General features: G+C 50.3%; 3 protein-coding genes across 3 annotated transcripts; all 3 read left to right on the forward strand.

Annotated features, from left to right (window-relative positions):
- Window positions 1-24548, forward strand: LOC310705820 (uncharacterized protein; the record flags this gene model as incomplete). Its single annotated transcript, XM_083500643.1, has 2 exons — window positions 1-948; window positions 23493-24548. The coding sequence occupies 2 exons, from the start codon at window positions 1-3 to the stop codon at window positions 24546-24548; spliced, it is 2004 nt and encodes a 667-aa protein (XP_083356769.1).
- LOC310705228 (ubiquilin-1-like) lies at window positions 5513-7395 on the forward strand. The gene has a single exon (XM_083499795.1). It carries the CDS (start codon window positions 5734-5736, stop codon window positions 7114-7116), a length of 1383 nt encoding a protein of 460 aa, XP_083355921.1. The 5' UTR covers window positions 5513-5733; the 3' UTR covers window positions 7117-7395.
- Window positions 12731-14960, forward strand: LOC310705154 (ubiquilin-1-like). Its single transcript, XM_083499653.1, has one exon. It carries the CDS (start codon window positions 13051-13053, stop codon window positions 14890-14892), a length of 1842 nt encoding a protein of 613 aa, XP_083355779.1. The 5' UTR covers window positions 12731-13050; the 3' UTR covers window positions 14893-14960.

A 24548-nucleotide genomic window follows, 5' to 3' on the forward strand; every position in this document is an offset into this window, starting at 1 on the left:
ATGCTGCCAGCCAACCACAGCTCCTTGCCCCCCACCACCTACATCTTGACTGGCATCCCAGGGATGGAGGCCTTTCACATCTGGATCTCCATCCCCTTCTGCCTGATGTACATTGTGGCTCTGGTGGGGAATAGCACTCTGTTGTTCATCATCTTCACAGAGCGCAGCCTCCACCAGCCCATGTACTTCTTCCTCTCCATGCTGGCTGTCACTGACTTGCTTCTGTCCACCTCCACCGCTCCCAAAATGCTGGCCATCTTCTGGTTCAAGGCCGGGGAGATCTCCTTCGAAGGATGCCTAGCCCAAATGTTCTTCATCCACAGCGTCTTCATCGCCGAGTCGGCCATCCTCATGGCCATGGCCTTCGACCGCTACATCGCCATCTGCGACCCGCTGCGCTACACCACCTTGCTGACCAGTTCAGTCATCCGGAGAATTGGTCTGGCTGCCATGGTCAGAAGTTTCTGCGTGATTTTCCCGGTCATCTTCCTCGTCAAGCGCTTGACGTTCTGCCAACGCAACATCCTTCCCCACACGTACTGCGAGCACATGGGCATCGCCCGGCTGGCTTGCTCCGACATCACGGTCAACATCTGGTATGGCTTCATGGTGGCCATCTTGGCCATCGGTGTGGACACCTTGCTGATAGCAGCATCGTACGGTCTGATCTTGAGGGCTGTGTTTCGGCTCTCCTCCAAAGACGCTCGCCTGAAGGCACTCAGCACCTGCGGCTCCCACCTCTGTGTCATCCTCATGTTCTACACACCTGCATTCTTCTCCTTCTTTGCCCATCGCTTTGGCCACCACATCCCAGGCTACGTTCACATCCTACTGGCCAACTTGTATGTCCTCATCCCTCCCATGCTGAACCCCATTGTTTATGGGGTGAAGACCAAGGAGATCCTGAGGAGAGTCACCAGCTTGTTCCACCAATGTTTCAATGGGCCAGTTACCTAAAAGCAGCTCCCCATTCACTGACAAGGAAAGTGGCAGGGATGGAGGGAGATCCCTTGAATGCAGGGAGCGAGGCTTCCATCTGATGTATTCATTTACATTTTTTAATTTACCAAGAGTAACCATAGCAGTGCTGAGCTCAGCACCCTGAGCTAGACCGTTGTCTTGCCAAATGCAGATGGTTCTTTTGATGAGATTCAGAAGCAATACAAACACAAGCGAGAAGATTAAAGATTTTATTCTAAACAACAAGCATTATATACATTACCAAGGAAGCACTTCGATCTGCCACTGGGAAGCCATCAAGAAGTGGTGCAGGGACCCCAGGTGGACTCAGGTTGCATGAGCTTCTGAGAGCTATGCCCCCAAACCATTTGATTTATAGATAGCTAACTTGTTGGGGATGCAGGTGGCGCTGTGGGTTAAACCACAGAGTCTAGAACTTGCCTATCAGAAGGTCGGCGGTTCGAATCCCCGTGACTGGGTGAGCTCCCGTTGCTTGGCCCTGCTCCTGCCAACCTAGCAGTTCGAAAGCATGCCAAAAAGTGCAAGTAGATAAATAGGTACTGCTCCGGCGGGAAGGTAAACGGCGTTTCCATGCATTGCTCTGGTTCACCAGAAGCGGCTTAGTCATGCTGGCCACATGATCCGGAAGCTGTACGCCGGCTCCCTCGGCCAATAAAGCGAGATGAGCGCCGCAACCCCAGAGTTGGTCACGACTGGACCTAATGGTCAGGGGTCCCTAACTTGTTAGCCTACGTGCCTTGCCCGACTAGCTAGAGCAGATGATTCCTTAGCTAGCCACCTCTCCAATGTCTCACTTCAAAGAAGGAAGGTGCCCAGCACTATTACTTCCTTCCACAAACCAGGGCATTAAAAGGCTGTTATCAGCCATCAAAGAGCAGAACAAGAGACAGAGAGGGGAGGTAAAGAGAGGCAGGAAGAGACGACCATGTCAGATCACTAAACTCCTCGAAATACAAATATCTTCCAGAAAAGATTGCCCCTACCGTCGTCTTCTGCATGTGCCTTCTGCAGAATGCATCAAGAATTGTACAGATGAGCTCCTAGGTGTGTGTGTGTGTGTGTGTGTTTTGGAAGACGCCTGTGCGTGAATTTGTTTTATGTGTGTAGATCAGTGCACGCTGACCAATGCACAGTCTTCACAGTAGGGCTCTTTTCTGATGGTATGAAGTAGTCACGACAAACCAGTAGATTCCTATCTGCTGCAGCCTTCATCCGCCTTCACAGCCACATACCAATTTTTATCATCCACCTGTTCTGCCGTTGAGGACTTCTTAGATCATTCTTTGTCTAGCTCCTTCCCTTTGACCTTATCACCTTGGGTGACTCTGCTGGGAGTACGAGATTCCTGACGGCTTCCCTCACAAGGTTCATAGGAACACGCAAGAGCCAGTGTGGTGTAGTGGTTAAGAGCGGTAGTCTCGTAATCTGGGGAACCGGGTTCGTGTCTCCGCTCCTCCACATGCAGCTGCTGGGTGACCTTGGGCCAGTCACACTTCTCTGAAGTCTCTCAGCCCCACTCACCTCACAGAGGGTTTGTTGTGGGGGAGGAAGGGAAAGGAGATTGTTAGCCGCTTTGAGACTCCTTAAAAGGAGTGAAATGCAGGATATCAAATCCAAACTCCTCTTCCTCTTCTTCTTCTTCTTCTTCTTCTTCTTCTTCTTCTTCTTCTTCACCACGACAAGGTGATGATCCAGCGAGTGCTGATGCCTGACGATCGTCTTACAAAGCAACGACTCTATTCCAAACTTAAAAATGGAAGGTGTCATGCTGGTGGCAAAGAAAAGAGGTTTAAAGACTGCCTCAAGGCAAATCTAAAAAAATGTAGTATAAACACTGACAACTGGGAAACACTGGCCTGCGAGAGCTCCAGTTGGAGAACAGCCTTGACCAAAGTTGTCATGGCCTTTGAAGACACTCGAACTCAGGACGCAAGGGAGAAATGTGCTAAGAGGAAGGCACGCTTGGCAAAACCACACCGTGATCAACTCCCGCCTGGAAACCAATGTCCCCACTGTGGAAGGACGTGTGGATCCAGAATTGGCCTCCACAGTCACTTACGGAGTCATTGTTAAAACCGTGTTTATGGAAGACAATCTTACTTGGCTACGAGGAATCGCCAAAGAAGAAAGAAGAAGAAGAGGAAGAGTAAGAGGAAGAAGAGGAAGAAGAAGAAGAAGAAGTAGAAGAAGAAGAAGAAGAAGAAGAAGAAGAAGAAGAAGAAGAAGAAGATGAAGAAGAAGAAGAAGAAGTGTGTGTGTGTGTGGGAGAGGGAGAGAGAGAGAGAGAGAGAGAGAGAGAGAGAGAGAGAGAGAGAGAGAGAGAGGAGAGAGGAGAGAGAGATGTAACGTTTATTTTGTGCCACTAAAATGATGTTTGGTGCAGTGCAGTGAGGAAGGTCTTGTCCAGAGGATGGAAAGGTAAGGATTGTTTGAGGTGAAGGAACTCATGGAATCATAGAATTATAGAGTTGGAAGGGACCACAAGCGTCGTCTGTTCCAACCGCCTGCAATGCAGGAATCTTTTCTTTAGCTCATCAGGCACAGGAAAGGGTTTGGAACAGGAGAGAAATGTATTCTGTTTATCTAGCTCACTATTGCTCTGTCTTTGGAACGTTATCACCACCCATTGTCGGGGGGGGGGGGAATCAATAGAAATGCAATATTCAAATTCTAACCCAGAACAATCCATGCCAAGTGTGACCGATATAATGCTATCATAGAGCAGCATAAAATCACTATAAAATATTCTACCAGATTGGAACTGTGTGTGAAAAAATAGTAGAAATAATAATACAATGAGTCTAATCGGAAGTCAAATGTGTTTATTTTGTTTTATTTCCTTCTTTCTTTTTTCCTTTCCCCCTCCCCCCCCTTCTTCTCCTTTTTTTGTGCCTCCTTTCTTGGCCTTTCTCTTTTTGATTTCTTATGAAAGAGATAGAGATAAAAGTGTAATATGAAAACTTCAGTAACTTAAAAGTGATGTTCTGTAATTTTTCTATCACTATTTATATATTGTTAAAATCAGTTAATTGTAATGAATTGATGTAACAATTACTGTGGTTTTTCCCTTTGTTATTGTTGAATTCTAAATAAGGTATTCTTTTTTTTTTTTTAATAAAAAAAATCACCATAAAAAGCTTTAAAATCCCAAAGGGAGAGTAAAAGAGGGCTGCTGTTTTTTAAGCTGAAATGCATGAAAAAAACGAGTTTCTGAAAAGCCTAGGAGGATAAAAGCTCCCCACCAGGCCCCCAAAAGATTCCAGCGCATATACCAGGAGAGCCTAAGTATTTTGTAACTTGAACCGCTTGATGGTGGAACAGACCATAGCTGTCAGCTTTTCCCTTTTCTTGCGAGGAATCCTATTCGGAATAAGGGAATTTCCCTTTAAAAAAGGGAAAAGTTGACAGCTATGGAACAGACTCATCCAGAAGGTGGCAGACTCTTCTTCCTTAGAGGTCTATAAGCAGAGGTAGGATGGCCATCTGTCGGAGATTCCTTAGCTGTGATTCCTGCATTGCAGGGGGTAAGAATAGATGACCTTTGGGGATCCCTTTGTAGCAGGGAAACCCTCCCCAATCATTCAGTTTGTACAAACTTCACACACACTCACACTCACACACTACATACGCTACGCTTCTGTTATAAATTCATAGAAAAATCAACCATACATCGGATTTGCACTGTTCCACTTTCATTTTACTCCATGAAGGAAGGACTACAAAATGGGGAAGGTTTGAAAGAGGGCAGCCATAATCCCTTGACCATCCCAGCACATCCACAGGAGCCCTGCCCAGTTGCTATGCCAACCCTGATGGTCCTAGACAGAAGACCATCAATGTCACAAAGAACTTGCATATGGGAGTGGATTCAGCACAGACTGGAACAAAGGACAATGGTCAGATCTTCCCTCTGGGGGCAGGCAACTGCCAACTCCCCTCTGTCACCTGGAAAGTACTCATGGGGAGGGGGAAAGGGGGAACCAGCCAGGTGACAGGACACTCAGGTTACCACCACAACTCCTCCCTCAATCCCTCCTTTCTGTGATGTATGCATGATGTTTCTGGGGGGTGGTCTTGATCTACAGGACGGGAATTTCAAAAGTCTTTATAAGGCCTTGCACACCATTTTTCTGGGTCCCTCCTCTCTCCAGCAAGTGAGGGGAGCACCCTGTTGCAACAGTCCAATAAAGGCCAAGCCTACAGGCTGCTGTTTTGCTCCAAGTTATCCTGGTTGGTGTCTTTGTTTTTGTCCAAGGGAGCCCTCGGATTTTTCCGGTAACACCTTCCATCTCTTCAATTCTGTGAAGTGGTAGCTCTAGGACCTGGCCTCGGGTGGCCTTGCCTCAGAGCAGCAGCCCTGTCCCTTCCAGAGGGGATCGGAGGGCTGCAATCCCTCCTGGGGGCTCCTTCTGCCAGCTACCAAGAGTTTTGTGGATGGAGGCGACATCACTGCTGGCATCACTGGCGATGTCACAGTGACCCCACCCACTCCTTGATGTGCCTGCGTGTGGAGAGCAGCTCCTTCGCTCAGGAGGAGGGAGGGAGGGAGGGAGGGGAGAGAAGAAGGTCCGGGGAGGGAGCGCCATCAGGCTTGCCATACCCCAACGCCAGTGTATGGGGCAGCCAGCTGCTCTCCTAAAGGACCACAACCGCAGCGGCTGTCATAGCGCAGTTCTCCAGGTGACTTAAGCAGCGCCATCCTTCCCCTGGCAGCTTCTCTGCCTAGCGAGACGCCTCTGCCCCGCTTCTCCCATGCAAGCCCCTCTTCCTCCTCCTCTTCCTCCTCCGTGCATCATGGAAACCATGGACAAAGACCCGGAAGGGCCCCCAGAGGCCTGCCCCATCCTCGCCTCCAACCCCAACTTCATCTGCATCACGGCAAAGTCTCCCAAGAGCAGCGCCCAGTTCCTGCTCCCGGAGCTGAGCACCATCCAGCACTTCAAGGAGGAGCTTGCCAAGCACTTCTCCTGCGACACCAGCCAGCTGGTGCTGGTCTACTTTGGGAGGATCCTGAAGGACAAGGACACGCTCCGCCAGTGCGGGATCACGGACGGGATGACTGTACACCTGGTGATCAGGACTCTCAAAAGGGACCTGGAAGACCCTCCTCAGTCTCCCTATGTTCCCGGGACCATGCCACCTGCCCTGACACCACCTGGGAGCAGCCTTCCCTCCCCGAGCTTGCGGGGCTCCTGGGGGTCCCCTGAGGCAGCCCCCTCCAGCTCCGAGTGGCAGCTGGTGCCCACCTCAGAGATGATTGTCGAGAAGGTCCGACAGGTGATCCTGGCCAACCCAGAGATCCAGCAGCTGGCCCAGCAAGTCCCGGCCATCAGACACATACTCGACAATATGGACATCATGAGGGTGATCCTGGACAAGATGAGGGAGATTGTGGACCTGGCAAAGAACCCAGAGATGTTCCAGGACCTGAAGGCTCCGGACCAAGCCTTGATCAGCCTCCATGGCAGCATCCCTGGAGGGGACAACCCCCTGAGGCAGCTGAACAGTGAGCTACCAGAACCAGGGCTGAACGCCATCCAGGAGCTCTTTGCCTCCACCCTGGGGAGGAGCCATGGGTCCCAGCTGGAGAGCCTGGAGCGTGTGGGCTCTCTGCCCCTTTGCCACAGCTCCCACAGCACCCACAGCACCTGCAGCGAGGAGAGCAGTGCCTTCAGCAGCCTGGCTCCCCCTCCAGGGCAAAGCTCCTCCATGCCCAACCTGCCGCCCACGTCCGGGGCTGGGGCATTTGGCCTGGGCAGCCTCCCACCACCGGACGCCAGCGAGATCCCGAAGCTGATTGTCAACCTCTGCAACGCTTACACCAAGCGCATGATCTTCTCCCTCATGCAGAGCGTCCTGCGGGCCGCAGAAGGGCCTCCGGTGGCCCAACAGGAGCAGGCGCAGCAGCAGGTCCTCCACTTCTCCCAGCAGATGCAGAGCCCAGAGATGGTGGCCGCCATGTCCAACCCCAAAGCCATCCAGGCCTGGGTGCAGATGGAACAAGGGCTCCAGGCGCTGATGGCCGAGGCGCCCGTGCTGGTTCCCTGGTTCATGCTGCGCTTGAGAGGCTACTCCACTGGGGTGAGCCCCTGGGTCAATGGCTACCCCTGCCCGGGGTCGGCTGCTTCTGAATAAGGGCACCAAGACCACCCAACTCCTGGGCAAGCTTCAGATCTTCTCCCTCCGAAGAATAAACTTGCTGCGCCACCACAAAAGCCCAGACAGCACCTTTTGCCCACGGACAAGAGGAGGAGGCTTGGAGGGAAGGGGTCCCCTTCTTGCTGAACAGTTGGGGGGCCACCGGAGGCTGTTCTGACTGTGAGGGCAATGAAAGGGTCTCCTCTGGTAGGCTGGGGCTTCTGAAATGGGTTGACTTTAATGTCCACGCAATGTTATAAACAAAAGCCAACAGTCTCTTTGCTCTCCTGCTTCTCTCTCTCAACAATGGTGGTGGCCATCTCCCCTTTTGGTTGCTACAGGTCTGGGCTTTGGGGCCAAAGTCACTGGGGGCCCCCAAAACCTCTGGTGGGACCAGGAGATGGGTTGGTGGGGTAGGGTGGGGCCCTGAGTCATATAATTGAAGAAACGTAGAGTTGGAAGCACCTGCATGGCGCTTCTGCAACACAGCAACTGGACACCTTCATCTGCCCAAGTTGCAACAAATCATGTCTCTCCGGTATAATAATCAGTGCTTTTTTCTGGGGGGATGCAGGGGTACACTTACCCCTCAACATTTTGTGAATCTTTGTAACTTTTGTCCATTTACTATATTTATTTCCCCCATTTTGAACTATAAAATTGTGATTTTCTAGTCAGAGAGTACCCCTAAACATTAATAATAAAAATAAAAATAAAAATAAAAATAAAAATAAAAATAAAAATAAAAATAAAAATAAAAATAAAAATAAAAATAAATAAATAAATAATAATAATAATTTATTTATACCCCACCCATTTGGCTGGGCCTCCCTGGCCACTTTGGGCGGCTTCCAACAAAATATTAAAATGCAGTAATCCATCAAACATTAAAAGCTTCCCTAAACAGGGCTGCCTTCAGATGTCTTCTAAAAGTCTGGTAATTGTTGTTCTCTTTGACATATGGTGGGAGGGCGTTCCACAGGGCTGGTGCCACTACTGAGAAGGCCCTCTGCCTGGTTCCCTGTAACTTGGCTTCTCACAGTGAGGGAACCGCCAGAAGGCCCTCGGCGCTGGACCTCAGTGTCCGGGCAGAATGATGGAGGTGGAGATGCTCCTTCAGGTATACTGGACTGAGCGGTAGACTCATAATCTGGGGAACCGGGTCCGCGTCTCCGCTCCTCCACATGCAGCTGCTGGGTGACCTTCGGCTACTCACACTTCTCTGAAGTCTCTCAGCCCCACTCACCTCACAGAGGGTTTGTGGTGGGGGAGGAAGGGAAAGGAGAATGTGAGCCGCTTTGAGACTCCTTAAAGGTAAAGGTTACCACTGACCATTAGGTCCAGTCGCGGACGATTCTGGGATTGTGTGCTCATCACACTCTATAGGCCAAGGGAGCAGGTGTTTGTCCACAGACAGCTTCTGGGTCATGTGGCCGGCATGACTAAGCCGCTTCTAGCGAACCAGAGCAGCGCACAGAAACGCCTTAGGGTAGTGATAAAGTGGGATATCAAATCCAAACTCTTCCTCCTCCTCCTCCTCCTCCTCCTCCTCCTCCTCCTCCTCCTCCTCTTCTTCATTTAATCCCCACAACAAGCCTGTGCGGTAGGTTAGGCTGAGAGGCAGCGGCTGGCCCCAAGGTCTCCCAGTGAGGTTCATGGCAGAGTGGGGGGATTTGAACCCTGCTCCCCCAGGTCCTAGACCAGCACTCTAACCACTGCACCACCCTGGTTCTCCCGAGAGGAGAAAGGGTTAAGCACACCCTCCCTCCCCATTGCACTCTCGGTCATGGCTGTGGCCCTGAGTGCCTACAATTTAGGAGTGAGGGAGCAAAGGAGGAAGGAGTGATATGGTCACAATGATATTTGGAAAGGGAAGAGTTGGGGTGACAGAGCCAATTCCTACAGAGGAGAGGCAGGCCATGAAGAGGGGAACACAGATTTGGGAAATGACTATATAGGTCTTAATAGGCTGAAAAGCAATGCCATGGGCCATCCACTCTTCGGGACATTGCATAGCTATCACACTTAACTTTAAAAGGTGGATCTTCTGAGCTCTAGAGGGGATGGGAGCCAAAAAGGGAAAACCTGGGAGGAGGATGTTTTGTTCCTGATGCTGTGCAGATGCCACAAAAAAAACAAACAAGCAAAGGGGTGGCTATGCCACAATAAATGTGCCGTCTGTGGAAGCAGCCTGGCTGGTTTATTTCAACACGGTTCCCATCTTCTTTCTGGGCATCTAGCAAGAACCAGCTGCTCTGTGCGTCAGACGAAGTCGGCTGCTGCCAAGACCACCTCATGCTACAACCAGGTTCACATTGGAGCCAAACCACCCACTCATCCTCACCTCATTGCTTGTGGGTTTCCCTGTGTTTTAGGCCTGCTCTGCAAGGCTGCTGTGGAGAAGGTAAAGGGGCCCCTAGCTGTTAGGTCCAGTCATGGCTGACTCTGGGGTTGCGGCGCTCATCTTGCTTTATTGGCCGAGGGAGCCGGCGTACAGCTTCCGGGTCATGTGGCCAGCATGACTAAGCCGCTTCTGGCAAACCAGAGCAGCGCACGGAAACGCCGTTTACCTTCCCGCCAGAGTGGTACCTATTTATCTACTTGCACTTGACATGCTTTCGAACTGCTAGGTTGGCAGGAGCAGGGACTGAGCAACGGGAGCTCACCCCGTCGCGGGGATTCAAACCGCCGATCTTCTGATCCGCAAGCCCTAGGCTCTGTGGTTTAGACCACAGCGCCACCCACGTCCCTGCTGTGGAGAAGAGTGATGTCTAAAAGTGTCCATCATTTGCTCAGTCACACTGCCAAAGAGACCCTGGCGTTGGAAAAAAGTTGGAGAGGTGGCTGTTTGTGAGGTCCCCACAATCTGCCATCTCACACAGCTGCTCACAGTCATCGAGTTACATCCATCTGCCTGCTTGACTTTTACCTTTCTTTAAAAAGATATTTGGATTATGTAATCCAAATCTATCTATCTGTCTATGGAATGCCCTCGCATCAGATGTCAAGGAAATAAACAACTCTCTGGCTTTTAGAAGACATCTGAAGGTAGCCCTGTTTAGGGAAATTTTTAATGTTTGAAGTTTTATTCTGTTTTTAAAGTTCTGTTGAAAGCCGCCCAGAGTGGCTGGGGAAACCCAGCCAGATGGGTGGGGTATGTATGTATGTATGAATGAATGAATGGATAAATAAATAAATAAATAAATGCCTATCTTCTCCAGGACTTCTTGCGGACAGTTGGCTCCTGGTGCTACCCAACCCTGACACTTCCATTAGAACTGACTTCCAAACTATTGGGAGTCTTGACCTTTCCTAGGTGTAAATCCCACTGCTGTTGATCATGCAAGAGGCCAACGCTTGCTGGATCAGGCCAAAGAGGGTTCATCTAGCTTGGTGTCCTGTTTTCACACTGGCCAACCCAATGCCCCCTTTCCCTTCCTCCCCCACAACAAACACTCTGTGAGGTGAGTGGGGCTGAGAGACTTCAAGGAAGTGTGACTGGCCCAAGGTCACCCAGCAGCTGCATGTGGAGGAGTGGGGAAGCGAACCCGGTTCACCAGATTATGAGTCCACTGCTCTTAACCACTACACCACGCTGGCTCTTCTTCCTGGAATTCAAAGGAAGGGGATCCCATTGTGGTATCTCTGAAATGCAGGATCTGCAGAGAGTGTTGCTGGTGTGTAGGTTGCTAACCTCTTTGGGAAGGGTTGTTATTGAAAACTTGTGTGTAAATGTATTAAATCCTCAGCCACTTGGTGCCAATAGGGTGGAACTTTGGGGGCAGATATCCAGTGCCCCCCCTTCAACAGAACGAGGAGGAGGGAGGTGCAATTAGGCCTGCACCAGCAGCTGGTACTTTGAGGAGGCTGAGGCAGACATGGACCATCATTGTCTTCCCCGAGATTGACCTTTTGCTGCTGCCAGCCTCCTCTGGAGTAAAGACATGGGAGCCAGCTGCATGCCCTCCCCTCTGAACTGCATTTAAGCAGAGCAGCAAGGCCAATACCAGAAACTTTATTGTTGGTTCATTTACATTTTCACTTTGTATTTGTGTTCTTAAGCCTAATGGGCTGGGGTTTTGTTTTGCTTTAATTGAATTGAATTTATTCTGTGTTTGCCAAATAGTTGACTTTTGTTATTTTGAACTTACTGGCGTGTTCTGCATTCCGTACGCTTGTATTCCCAGTGTTCTCTATTTTGATGTTAGGGGTGCTTTCTGTCAGCCCCTTTGGGCACAACACATCGTGGGAAAGCGGCATGTAATAATAATAATAATAATAATAATAATAATAATAATAATAATAATAATAATAATATTTATACCCCACCCTCCCCAGCCAAGAAGACCGGGCTCAGGGCAGCTAACACCAAATATAAAAACAATTGAATGAAATACATTTTAAAAAACAAGATTAAAATACATTAAAACATTAAAATGCAGCCTCATTTCAGCGGAAACTCAATCAAAAACATTTGGGGGGATAAAAACGTCAAGTCTTCACCAAGGCTAACTATCCAGACTGGTCCTACATGGGCCAGAAGAAAGCCAGGGAAGTCCCCAAACAGGAGTTCCGACACAGAGGAGAAAGGAAAAAAGAAAGAGGAGGAGGGAATCAAATTGATTCCAAGCCAAAGGCCAGACAGAATGTAAGTAAAAGCAAGCAGTCCAACAAACCCAGCAGAGGTTGCCTGGCCTAATAAGCAAATTCCCAAGAACAGAAGAGGAGGGCTGCTCTTCTCACAGTGTCCTCAAAGCACCCCATTCTCACAGTGACCCCCCAGAGCCCCGTGGAAAACCTGCAAGTAAAACTCCAGCACAAGAGCAGCAACAATCTCCCCTCCTGTGGCTTCCAACAACTGGGATCCAGACCCATTTCTGCCTTCAAATGTGGAGGACAGAGCCCAGCCATCTCAGCTGGTCACCACTGATAGCCCTCAACTCCTCCAAGAATTCATCTAATCCTCTTTTAAAGCCATCCAGGTTGGTGGCCGTCACTGCCTCTTGTGGCAATGAGTTCCACAGTTTAAATCTGTTCTGCGTGAAGAAGTCTATTAGAGTCTATTGAACGGGCTAGATTAACAGAGGCAATGAGAGAACACACTAGACAAGAGTTTCGAAAAGCATGGGGGAAATGCAGAGAATACTTCACAAAACAGTGCCCTAATATACATACCTGGACTTGTTTCGACTCCTATCTCTTGCAGGAGACTTTGTGGATATTTAAGTTATAATTAGAAAAATCTTAATAACTATTCATAAAGGAAACAGCTTATAAGAAGTAAATAAGGAGGCCAGATACAGGATAAAGGAAATCTTTTATTTGGTTGTTTGTATTGTTGTATGCTATGCTTATTGTATCTTATGTTCACGTTTAATGAGGGTGGATTTCTGTATTGGGGGGTGGGGGGTTTATGTTGCGTTGTAAATAAAATTCCCAATATTTTTTTTAAAAAAGAAAGCATTTAGCAACGAAAGCACGCCCCCCCCCGCCCCAAGTCACTCCAGTTAAGTGCACCACTGCACTCCCCTTTATTGGGGAGGGGGGCACCCATGGAGGCCTTGCCCACCAGGGCCTCCCCTCCCGGTTCTCTGTGAGGTCAGCGGTGACCTCACAGTCCAGGCAGCTTCACAGAGAGGCCATGTCTTCTGGCAGCAGCAGAGGGGAGAAGAGGAAAATGAAGGTGCCTGCCAGGTTGTGAGCAAGCGGAAAAGGAAGGCAACATCTCGCTGTTATGTGCGCTCTGGCCTTGGCTAGTGTTGAGACAAAGGGGGGCAGCAGCAGACCACTGGCCCCTTCCCACCTCTCGCGTCCTCTACGGCAACAAGTGGTGGGGGCAGCGGCAGCAGCAGCAGCATCGCCGCCACACCGGAAGGAAAAGAAGACGCCCCGCGTTCCTCCTTCTCCCTGAACCTCTGCTCCTCAGCAGCCATGTCCGAGAGCAAGAAGCCCCACGGGGCTGCCGCCGGCACCCGCGTCATCAAGGTGACCGTCAAGACTCTCAAGCGCAAGGAGCACTTTGAGGTGGCTGAGAGCACCCTAGTGCAGGACTTCAAGAAGCTCATCTCTGAGCGCTTCAAGATGCCCCTGGAGCAGCTGTCGCTGATCTTTGCCGGCGAGATCCTCAAGGACCAGGACACCCTGGCGCAGCACAAGATTGTCAGTGGGTCCAAGGTGCACCTCTTCATCAAGTCGCAGAGGAGGCTGTCGGGGAACCCTGTGCCCTCCCCGAGAAACACTGGCCCCACTTCCTTCCTGCCTGTGCCACCCACAAGCATGTTGCTCTCCAGCGAGGCCTCCTCGGAGCACAGCCTTGACCTGTCCGAGTGGAGCAACCAGCCGGAAGAGCTGATGGCTTCATGCCACAAGCTGGTCGCGCAGACCATGGAGAACCTCTTGCTTCAGATGGTCACTCTGAACCTGGATGCCTCCACCTTGAACAACAACCCGCTTCTCTTGGGCTTCCTCGTTGGCGTCACCGGCATGAACGTTCTGGGCCTGAGCTCCATGGACGTGTCTGACATTGTGGGCGAGGCCCATGAACAGGACATGACCCGGCAGGAACTCATCAGCGAGGTGATGCAGCACCCTTTCGTGCAGAACCTCTTTGGTGACACCGAGCAGGTCAGGCAGATGATCATGTCCGTCCCGCAGATGCAGCAGCTGGCTGAGCAGAACCCTGAGATCAACCACATCCTCAACAACTCTGAGTTCCTGCGGGAGATGATTGACGTGGCCACCAGCCCGGCGGTGATGGACGAGATCATCAGGAACCACGACCGAGCCCTGAGCAACCTCGAAAGCATCCCAGGTGGGTACAGTGCCTTGCAGCAGCTCTACAACGACATAGAGGCCCCCATGCTGAACGCAGTCCAAGCCCAGTTCCAGGGCAACACGTTTGCCCCGCCAGAGAACAAGCCCCCTTCTGGGGGGATCAGCCCTCTGGCCAGGACAGAAAACAGAGAGCCCCTGCCAAATCCCTGGGCTCCTCAGCCCAACAACAGTGGTGGTGACAATTTCTGCAACAGTGACCTCAATGGTACCAATAACGATGCTGGTCAGGGCTACATTCTGCTTGCTTTAGGCCCGGGAGTTCGGCCTGAGCTGAGCAAGTCCGAAAGCATCCAGAACATGGTCCACCAACTCACAGAGAACCTGGAGTTCATGCAGAACATGTCCAATGCCCTCTCGAAACCCGATGGGCCTACCCAGTTATTCCTCAGCCATTGCAACTCCCCCGAGAGTAACGATGCTTCTCTGCCTCAAGGGTGGGTGCAGCAGCTCCCTGCAAAACTGGAGAGGTCAGAGGCCGCTGCACTGCTGACCAACCCCAGAGCGGTCCAGGCTCTCCTCCAGCTGCAGATGAGCCTGCTGACCCTGACAAGAGAAGTGCCCGATTTCCTCCAAGCCTTGACGGACCCGGACGTTGAGCCCGAGAGCATGGAAGACTCTGACGAGGGAGAGAGCCCGTCCTCGGAAGCAGGGAGCCTCATCTCGGCTGACGAAAGCCTGGAGTTAGAAAGCAGTGAATCCAAAGCAGAAGAAAGAAGACGGGGACGAAGAAGAAGAAGAAGAAGAGGAGGAAGAGAGGAGGAGGAGGAGGAAGATGAAGAAATGGATCAGCAAGCTCCAGTGGTCCTCTATCAGATGCAGCTGCAGCAGCTCCAGATGATGGGCTTCCAGAACGAGGAACTGAACCTGCAAGCTTTAATTGACACAGATGGAGATATTGGTGCAGCGGTTGAAAAGCTTACGAACTCTCGTGCATCCTAGCAACAGATTTACCTTTGCCTCTTGTAGGGTCACCTGATACACTAAAGTCAGCATGGTGGATATTACAATGGCCTTGCCTCAGTGCTCCTTTACTCAGGCTGGGTTTTCTTAGGGGTGCTTATAAGAGTCAGGGAAGGAAGACCTTACATTAAAAACCATCCTCAGCAGATGCCTGAAAGCCACCGAGGAAGTAGGTGTGTGTTGCGTCATCACCTTCGGGGCCCTTTCTGGCTCCCTTGGCCTTAGGGGGAACAGAGGAGTCCACCCTAGCTGGGTCCACCCTAGCTGGGTCTTCCCTAGCTGTCCAGAGAGCCCTTAGCCCCTCTTGGTCTCCTGTTGGCCTCCTGGAACTTCGTTGACAATGCTGGAGGGATTTTTGGCAGAGGAGTTGCCTTGACCCAGGATGTCCTCCAGCACTTCAGGACTCCAACTGGGAAGCTGTTGTGCTGGTCTCAGCCAAAGCTCTGGAGCTGCCCCTAGCCTTCTCTTTCTCTCTCCTTCTGGTTGGCTTATATCTTTGTGGCACAGAGCATTAAGATACCCAGGATCAAGAGTTTCAGTGGGCCTAGTGGGCAAAGGCTTCAGTTCCTCTCGCCCACATCCCTTTGGGTGGCTGTGTGGGTGGACACACAAAGCTGCTGAAGTGAGAAGCTTAGCTCCCTCAGATGTCTTAGTTTGCTGGTGCCTTTTCCACGCTTCAAAACTTCCTGCTTGTGCAGACACTCTGTGGGGTCTCGGGACTGGGTGGGGAGCTCAGCGCCAACTAGGGTCTGTGCTTTGAACATCTTCCCATGAAAGGGGAGTGGCCATATCTGTGGGCAAGTCCCGCTCATGTCGGCACCTCTGCACAGAAAGCCCCCAATGATTCACAGGGAGGTGTCTGGGCCCCCAGCTGGGCTCCTGTGATGCTCCATCAAAGGCAGAGCCAGCAGACCCAAGCTATGCTTGAAGGAGGCTTTTGATAAACTGGAGTGGCCTTTCCTGGGAGCACCACCGCTTTCTCTTGCAGTAGATAATTCCTGGGTACCAGATTGGTCTTCTTAATCTGCCTTTTCGCTTTGGACTGTAGGCAACCATGTGGCGTCAATCCTCAAGTTGCACAACAGGTCAGAGCACACGTGAGTGTACCACAGGCAGTAAGGCTGCGCTTATTCTCCACAGAAAAGGGTGCTGAACCAGATGAGCTATTGGCCTGATCCAGCACAACTCTGCTTATGGGGAAGGTTTGTAGCTCAGTGGTAGAACATCTGCCCCGGTTCAGTGCCCGGCACCTTCAGGTTAGGCTTGTATGAAATCGTAGAGAGTCACTGCCAGTCAGTGTAGACAATAATGAGCTAGAGGGACCCACTGGTCTGGGTCAGTATAAAGTAACTTCCTATATCCCTATGGATCAGGTCAATGGCTCATTTAGTCCAGCATCCTTTTCTCACAGTGGCCAGCCAGATACCTGCAAGAAACCCACAAGCAGGAATTGACCACAAGAGCCCTCTCCTTGCCTGGGGTTTCCAGCAACTGGCATTCAGAAGCATTGTTGCCTCCAACTCATGGTGATTGACAGCCCTCTGCTCCATGAATTTGACTAATCCTCCTTTAAAGCAACTAGGTTGGTGCCCATCTCTGCCTCCTGTGGCAGCCAAGTTCCATAGTTCAGCATGAAGAAGACCTTTATTTTGTCCTGAATCTCCCAGCATCCCACTTTAGCCAGTGTGGTGTAGTGGTTAAGAGTGGTGGACTCATAATCTGGGGAACCGGGTTTGCTTCCCTGCTCCTCCACATGCAGCTGATGGGTGACCTTGGGCTAGTCACACTTCCTTGAAGTCTCTCAGCCCCACTCACCTCACAGAGTGTTTGTTGTGGGGGAGGAAGGGAAAGGAGAATGTTAGCCGCTTTGAGACTCCTTAGGGTAATGATAAAGTGGGATATCATATCCAAACTCTTCTTCTTTATTGGATGCCCATGTTTGCTATGTTAAGCAGCTGTCCCTGATGCCTGCCTACTGCAGCCACTCCAGGGCCACGGCCATTGCTCTGCAGTTCATCCTGGGCAATGGTGCGTCTCACACACACACCTTGTGCGGTGGTCCTATCCTTGCTTGCCTGCAGGCAGCCCCTCCATTCCGAAACAGCTGCTTCCCAGAAACAACAGCCCACATAACAAAGGTACGAACATGAGGGGACAGGCCCAGGAACAAGCCCAGGTGCCAACGTTGTCTCCATATCCACTTAATAAACACAAAAGATGTACCGTAACCTGCTGTACTTTTGAATAAATAAGGTATACTATTCATTGTATCAAATTGTAGATTTCAACGGAAGTTTCATAAAGTTCAGTGAAAAAAGCAGAAGACCCAGTGGATCAGTTCATTTTCTAGTCGGTTCATGCATAAGTTCCATACATGTATAAGTGTTTATTCCACCTGTCTGTTCATAGAGTCCAATAATCCACATGAAGAGTTGTTACAGTTCCACAGAATCCTTTCACAGAGTCTAAGACAAGGATTTCCAGAATATTAGTCTTGCTTCGCCATCCTAGGCTTCATCAGTAGAACAGACTCATATGTAATATTACAGGATAGTGGATCTTATGCTATAACTATTCTATAATTACTATGCTATAAGATCCACTATCCTGTAATATTACATATGAGACTCTGTGAAAGGATTTTGTGGAACTGTAACAACTCTTCATGTGCCCATTCCATAATGATAATTTTAATATTTATACCCAACACATCTTACTGGTTTGCCCCAGCACTCTGGGCAGCTTCCAACATATCTAAAAAGATAATAAAACAGTAAGCATTTTTAAAAAAAACCTTCCCTATTACAGGAGTGCCTTCAGACAGCTTGGAGGTCGCATAACTCCATACCGTCCAACATTTCTTCAACGAAAATAGGGGTCTCCTAAGGAAAAGAAGGACATTCTGGGATCAAATCAGAAACTGGGACGGCTTCTGTTAATCAGGGACGTCCCTGGAAAATAGGACCACTTGGAGGGTCTGGGATCTGCAAAACTAAGCATTGTAACCAAATCAAATCAAGTCTGGGCAGGAGCTCGTTAACAGATGGGGATAATTTCTACCTCCATCGCCTGCGCAAGTTAACAGCCGAACGCTGTGTTCACACAAGTTTTCCCAAGACTCCTCTCTCCCTGCTGCATTGGCCTGGCACCCCATTGGCCAATGTTCACCCTGATGAGTCCGTCAAGTCAAAGGGGCACCCGCCAACTGTCAGGAGCTCATCTTACACTCGAGTAGGACCCTGGTAGAGACACATGCCCGATTGGCATGTTCTCTCCCTCCTGGTCATTCGTTCAGGAGCTTCAAAAGCTTTCTTCTGCCCGGACATCACAGAGACCGATGCCAACAGACACCGGCACACTTAGGGACCCACAGAGTCTTCACAACTTGCGTGACAGACCTCAGCAACTCAGAATTTTGGCTAATCTACTTTATTTGCATATAAACACACACGGAGCACTGCAACATGGCTCCCTCTCTCTCTAGCATCAGACAGCAAAAAGAAAAAAGAACAAAGGACAATAGTCCTTTAACAGGGAGAAATGTAAAGTATTTAACAGGGAGAAATGTAAAGTATTAACAGGGAGAAATGTATTAAATGTATTAAATGTATGTTAAATGTATTAACAGGGAGAAATGTAAAGTATTGCACTTGGGCAAAAAAAATGAGAGGCACAAATACAAGATGGGTGACACCTGGCTTGAGAGCAGTACATGTGAAAAGGATCTAGGAGTCTTGGTTGACCACAGACTTGACATGAGCCAACAGTGTGACGCGGCAGCTAAAAAAGCCAATGCAATTCTGGGCTGCATCAATAGGAGTATAGCATCTAGATCAAGGGAAGTAATAGTGCCACTGTATTCTGCTCTGGTCAGACCTCACCTGGAGTACTGTGTCCAGTTCTGGGCACCACAGTTCAAGAAGGACACTGACAAACTGGAACGTGTCCAGAGGAGGGCAACCAAAATGGTCCAAGGCCTGGAAACGATGCCTTATGAGGAACGGCTAAGGGAGCTGGGCATGTTTAGCCTGGAGAAGAGGAGGTTAAGGGGTGATATGATAGCCATGTTCAAATATATAAAAGGATGTCACATAGAGGAGGGAGAAAGGTTGTTTTCTGCTGCTCCAGAGAAGCGGACACGGAGCAATGGATCCAAACTACAAGAAAGAAGATTCCACCTAAACATTAGGAAGAACTTCCTGACAGTAAGAGCTGTTTGACAGTGGAATTTGCTGCCAAGGAGTGTGGTGGAGTCTCCTACTTTGGAGGTCTTTAAGCAGAGGCTTGACAACCATATGTCAGGAGTGCTGTGATGGTGTTTCCTGCTTGGCAGGGGGTTGGACTCGATGGCCCTTGTGGTCTCTTCCAACTCTATGATTCTATGATTCTATGATTCTAGTCCCACTTCACAGAACACAGTAACACAAACATCCTGTTTCCGTCACTTCCCACTCTGTGGAGTCAAAACATACATCATTATGTGATAGACAAAAATCCCATGACTGCAATCATAGAGCAGGAATTCTAACACCAACACTCGCAAGCCATGCCTGACAACAGGGACTAAGGGTTGCCCACAACCCAACACAGCCGCAGCTTCTCACCTGTCCAGACTGCGTGCCAGTTAGCCAAATTGAAGGACCCCCCCTGCAACAGACAAACATTGCCCTTGGCGGCAGAGAATGTCTGTTGGGGGGGGGGGTTCCCACAGGCATCTGGTCGGCCAGTATGAGAAAAGGATGCTGGACTCAATGGGCCATTGGCCTGATCCAGCAGGCCCTTCTTAGGTTCTTGTGATTCAGAGGCCTTGCCTAAGGGGGGGGGGGGAGCTTCCAGAGATGATCCATTCTGGTGATGGTCACTGCCTTGGTGCCCTTGGGGAGGATAAGGAATGTATATGAATGGATGGGTGGAAAAATGAACAAGGTGGGATGATACAACAACAACAACTGGAAGCACAGCAAGAGTTTTGAATGCTGCACTTGGCCAGGCCAGCAAACGAATGATCTGCCAAGCTGTATGCAACCAACCTAGTCTGGAAATCAAGCTTTAGCTGCCCCAGAGCATAAAGAGCATCAGCTGTTATACAGCTCTCAGTTCCATAATGACACCTGTAGTGGTTTTACATCTCCAGTTTGCTGCTGTTAACAGTATCAGATCTTCAAAAGTACAGCACACACACACATACAGAGAGAGAGAGAGTCTCTGTGTTGGGGGAGTCAACATCAGCTTCTGCTGCTTCATCACACCTGGGATTCAGTTGCTGCACCTCCTGGGATCTCCACTCACCTGAACCCTCCTCTGTCCCTCCTCCTGGGATTCCAGAGGAAACTGCATAAATTGCCATGGCCAGACTGCTGGAGACACTGCAGAGTCCTCTTCTGATTCACCAACAAATTTGAGTATTTCCATATAGAAAAGAGCTTGGTGAGTCTTTTTATACACTGGGAAGAACTTTTTAAAAATATATCACCATCTCCCATCCCCAGTCAGATTCCACCTGGAGTCCTGCGTCCAGTTCTTCTGGGCACCCCCCAGTTTAGGAAGGACATGGACAAGTTGGAAGATGTGCAGAAGAGGGCGACCAAGATGGTCAAGAGTCTGAAGACCAAGCCATGTGAGGAATAGTTGAAGGAGCTGGGTATGTTTAGCCGGGGAAAGAGGAGACTGAGAGGAGAGATAATAACCATCTTCAAATAACTGAATGGCTAACCTAGGGAAGATGGAGCAAGCTGCTCCAGAGGGGAGGGCCCAAACCAAGAAAGGAGATTCTGACTAAACACACGGAAGAACTTTCTGGGGATAAGAGCTGCTTGAAAGAGGAATGGACTCCCTCAGAAGGTGGCAGTCTCTCCTTCTTTGGAGATCTTTAAGCAAAGGTTGGGCGACCTTAGATGGTCAGGGGTTCTCGGGCTGTGATTCCTGCACTGCAGGGATTAGATGGTCTTTGGGGGTCCCTTCCTACCCTCTAATTCTAAAGAGAATTCTGAAGAAGCTAAACAATTGCCTCTTTGGGCTTTTTGGCAGGGGGCACTGGAGGAGGGTGCCAGGCCACCTCCCCAATGATATTGAAAATGCAGCCCTCATCCCAGGATACTACAGTTTCATTTGGCGTCTTTTCACTTGGGCTTCCTCCCCCATGTTACTCCACTTCAGGCTGCAGTTCTGTCCCTTCCCTGAAATACTTTTCAGTCCCAAAATCAGGGGTTGCCTGCAATGAAGATGGATTTCAGGATAAGAGAGAAAACGGGCTGTGCCCCTCTGAGTAAGAGCAGAATGCTTTCTTTGAAGTAGGGAGGGATCTTAATGTGGTTCTTGAGGAAGGAAAGGTTACTGGGATCTTACATCCAAAGCATAAATCCACACCGGCTTTCTGAGAAGGAGAGGGACCTTGCCAGCTATTGCAGTGGCAACCCTGCAGGACAGAGGGCTTGTGGCGCCTCCTCTTTCTCCACTTTCAGAGGCCGTGATGCTTCTGGGTACCAGTAGCTGGAAGCCACAAGGGAAGAGATGACTCTTGTGCTTGGATCCTGCTTGCAGGCATCTGGTTGGCCACTGTGAGAACAGGGTGATGGATGAGATGGACTGTTGGCCTGACCCAGCGGCAGGCTCTTCTCACATTCTTATGGCTGACCAAAAAAGAGAGGGGGCTATGTCTTCAAACAGTGAATAGTTAAACTGTGGAATGTGCTATCATACAGAAACCGTGATGGCCAGCAATTGATTGGCCCTTTTGAATTATGGTGCTGGAGGAGACTCTGGAGAGTCCCGTGGACTGCAAGAAGATCAAACCTGAGTGCTCACTGGAAGGACAGATCCTGAAGCTGAGCTCCAAGACTTTGGCCACCTCATGAGAAGAGAAGACTCCCTGGAAAAGACCCTGATGTTGGGAAAGATGGAGGGCACAAGGAGAAGGGGACGACAGAGGACGAGATGGTTGGACAGTGTTCTCGAAGCTACCAGGATGAGTTTGACCTGGCGTGCTCTGGTCCATGGGGTCACGAAGAGGCGGACACGACTAAACGACTAAACAACAACAAGAAGAAGGGGGTTAGACAGAGGGCTCTTGTGCTCAGATCCTGTTTGCGGCTTTCCCACAGGTACCTGCAACGCAACCCCTTCCAGTTTAGGAATCTCAGCTACAGCATCCATGACAGACGGCCATGCTTAAAAACCTCCAAGGAAGGAGAGTCCACAACCTCCTGAGGGAGAGTGTTCCACTGTCAAACAGCTCTTACCATCAGAAAGTTCTTCCGTGTATTTAGTCAGAATCTCCTTTCTTGTAACTTGAAGCCAGTTGGTTTGAGTCCTACCCTCCAGAGCAGGAGAAAACAAGCCTTTCAGATGGTTCTCATATCTCCTCTCAGTCTCCTCTTCTCCAGACTAAATGCCCCCAACTCCCCCAAAGCATTACCATAAAGCTTGATTTCCAGACTAGGTTGGTTGCATACAGCTTGGCAGATCGTTCGTTTGCTGGCCTGGCCAAGTGGAGCATTCAAACATCTTGCTGTGCTTCCAGTTGTTGTTGTTGTTGTTGTTGTTGTTGTTGTTGTTGTTGTTGTTGTTGTTGTTGTATCATCCCACCTTGTTCATTTTTCCACCCATCCATTTATATACATTCCTTATCCTCCCCAAGGGCACCAAGGCAGTGACCATCACCAGAATGGATCATCTCTAGAAGCTCAGTCATGAACAGCTCAGTCAGCAGAGGTTGGATGGACATCTGTCCTGGATGTTTTAGTTGAGATTCCTACACTGCAGGGGGTTGAGCTAGATGACCCTTGGGGGTCCCTTCCATCTCTACAAAAGTCCAGTTGTTCTGATAAGAGGGGAGCAGCAACAAGAGTCCCCTTTTGGTGTGAAAAAGGGTCAACACCAAAGCCTGCACCAGCTGCCATTTCTGAAGTCACCCAAGGGAGAGAAAGCAGCAGGTCACACCTGGATAGAGGTCCAGCTGAGAGCCCGCCTTCTCCCCAGTCTCTGTCAACCAGCAGAAGGGGAGAGAGCCACAGTCCTTCCATTGCGCTCACCCTCACCCATTGCAATCTACCCTCAAGGCCTGTTGAATTGCCACCAACTGGACCAGAAAACTAAGGGTTTGTCCACAACTGCCTTTCCTCTGCTCTTTCCAGGCATGGTTCTCACTTTAAAACTCTGTATCTGAGCACACACACCCTGTTTTTCTTTGCTCCGGTGCTTTCCCCATGAAAACTTCCTCTTTAAAGCTCAGTCAGAGCAAATGGCAATCTGCAAATTGATGTTTGCTTTGTCTGAGCACTAAAGAGCAGGTTTTCATCCTGTAAGCTTGGGGCAAAATACAAAGAAACAAAAGCGCCCAGACACAGATATTTTCAGCTTGGACATCTTTTGCGCCTGCAAAAAGCAGCAGAGCAAAGAGTGGATAGTTTGCTTTCTGCCTCCTCCTTCCCACTCTGTTTTCCTTTCATGCCATGCCTCTTAGATTGTAGGCAACAGGGACCATCTTCCTTCTGAGGTTTGCAAGTAAAAAATGTTGGAAGCATAGAACCATTGACTTGTAGCATTGGAAGGGTCACCTGGTCCAAGCTCCTGCAATGCAGGAACCTTTTGCCCAACATGGTGCTCCAACCCACAACAATCAAATGAATGAAGTGCTCATGGAGCTTCACTTGGCCATGTCTGCCCCCAACTACAGCAGCAGCTTCATCCCTCCCTGGTTCTTCCTTGCCGGCATCCCAGGACTGGAGGACTTCCACGTGTGGATTTCCATCCCATTCTGCTGGATGTACATGGTGGCCTTGCTGGGCAACCTCATGCTGGTGGCCACCATCGCCTCAGAGCCTGCCCTTCACCAGCCCATGTATTTCTTCCTTTCCTTGCTGGCTGCGTCCGACATGGTCCTTTCCAGCACCACCATCCCCAGAGCGATGGGCATCTTCTGGTTCGGTGCTGGGACCATCTCCTGCCTCACCCAGGTCTTCTTCATCCACTTCACCTCTGCCGTGGAGTCGGCCATCTTGATGACCATGGCCTTTGACCGCTACGTGGCCATCTGCAACCCCTTGAGGCACGTGGCCATTTTGACCCGTGTAGTGATCGGGAGGATTGGGGTGGTCTGTGTTCTCCGGGGCTTTTTTGCCGTGGTCATCCTTGTGTTCCTCCTGCTCCGGCTGCCCTACTGTGGCCTCAACGTCATCCCGCACACCTACTGTGAACACATGGGTGTGGCTCGCCTGGCCTGCGGAGACATCACCCCCAATGTGGTGTATGGCTTGACAGAGGCTCTGTCCACCCTGGGGGTCGACTCTGTCCTCATCGCCATCTCCTACTCGCTGATCCTCAGGACCGTCTTTCGGCTCCCGTCCAAGGATGCTCGCCACAAAGCCCTGGACACCTGTGGCTCCCACCTCTGCGTCATCCTGATGTTCTACACGCTGGCCTTCTTCTCCTTCCTCACCCACCGCTTTGGCCACAACATCCCTCGCCACGTCCACATCCTGCTGGCCAACCTCATCGTGCCCCCCATGCTCAACCCCATCATCTACGGGGTTAAAACAAAGCAGATTCGGGAAGCGGCCAGGCGCCTCCTCTTGCAAGGGGCGGGGGCGTTTCTCAGTCCCAAAACTGGAGCCCCACCCCTGACCAATGGGGCATAG

Source organism: Podarcis liolepis (assembly GCF_965112155.1).
Source record: "Podarcis liolepis genome assembly, chromosome: 4".
Classification (NCBI taxonomy): Eukaryota; Metazoa; Chordata; class Lepidosauria; order Squamata; family Lacertidae; genus Podarcis; species Podarcis liolepis.

Excerpts from the sequence above, each read along its gene's own strand:
- LOC310705228 (XM_083499795.1), top strand. The coding sequence starts at position 5,734 with ATGCAAGCCCCTCTTCCTCCTCCTCTTCCTCCTCCGTGCATCATGGAA.
- LOC310705154 (XM_083499653.1), top strand. The coding sequence starts at position 13,051 with ATGTCCGAGAGCAAGAAGCCCCACGGGGCTGCCGCCGGCACCCGCGTC.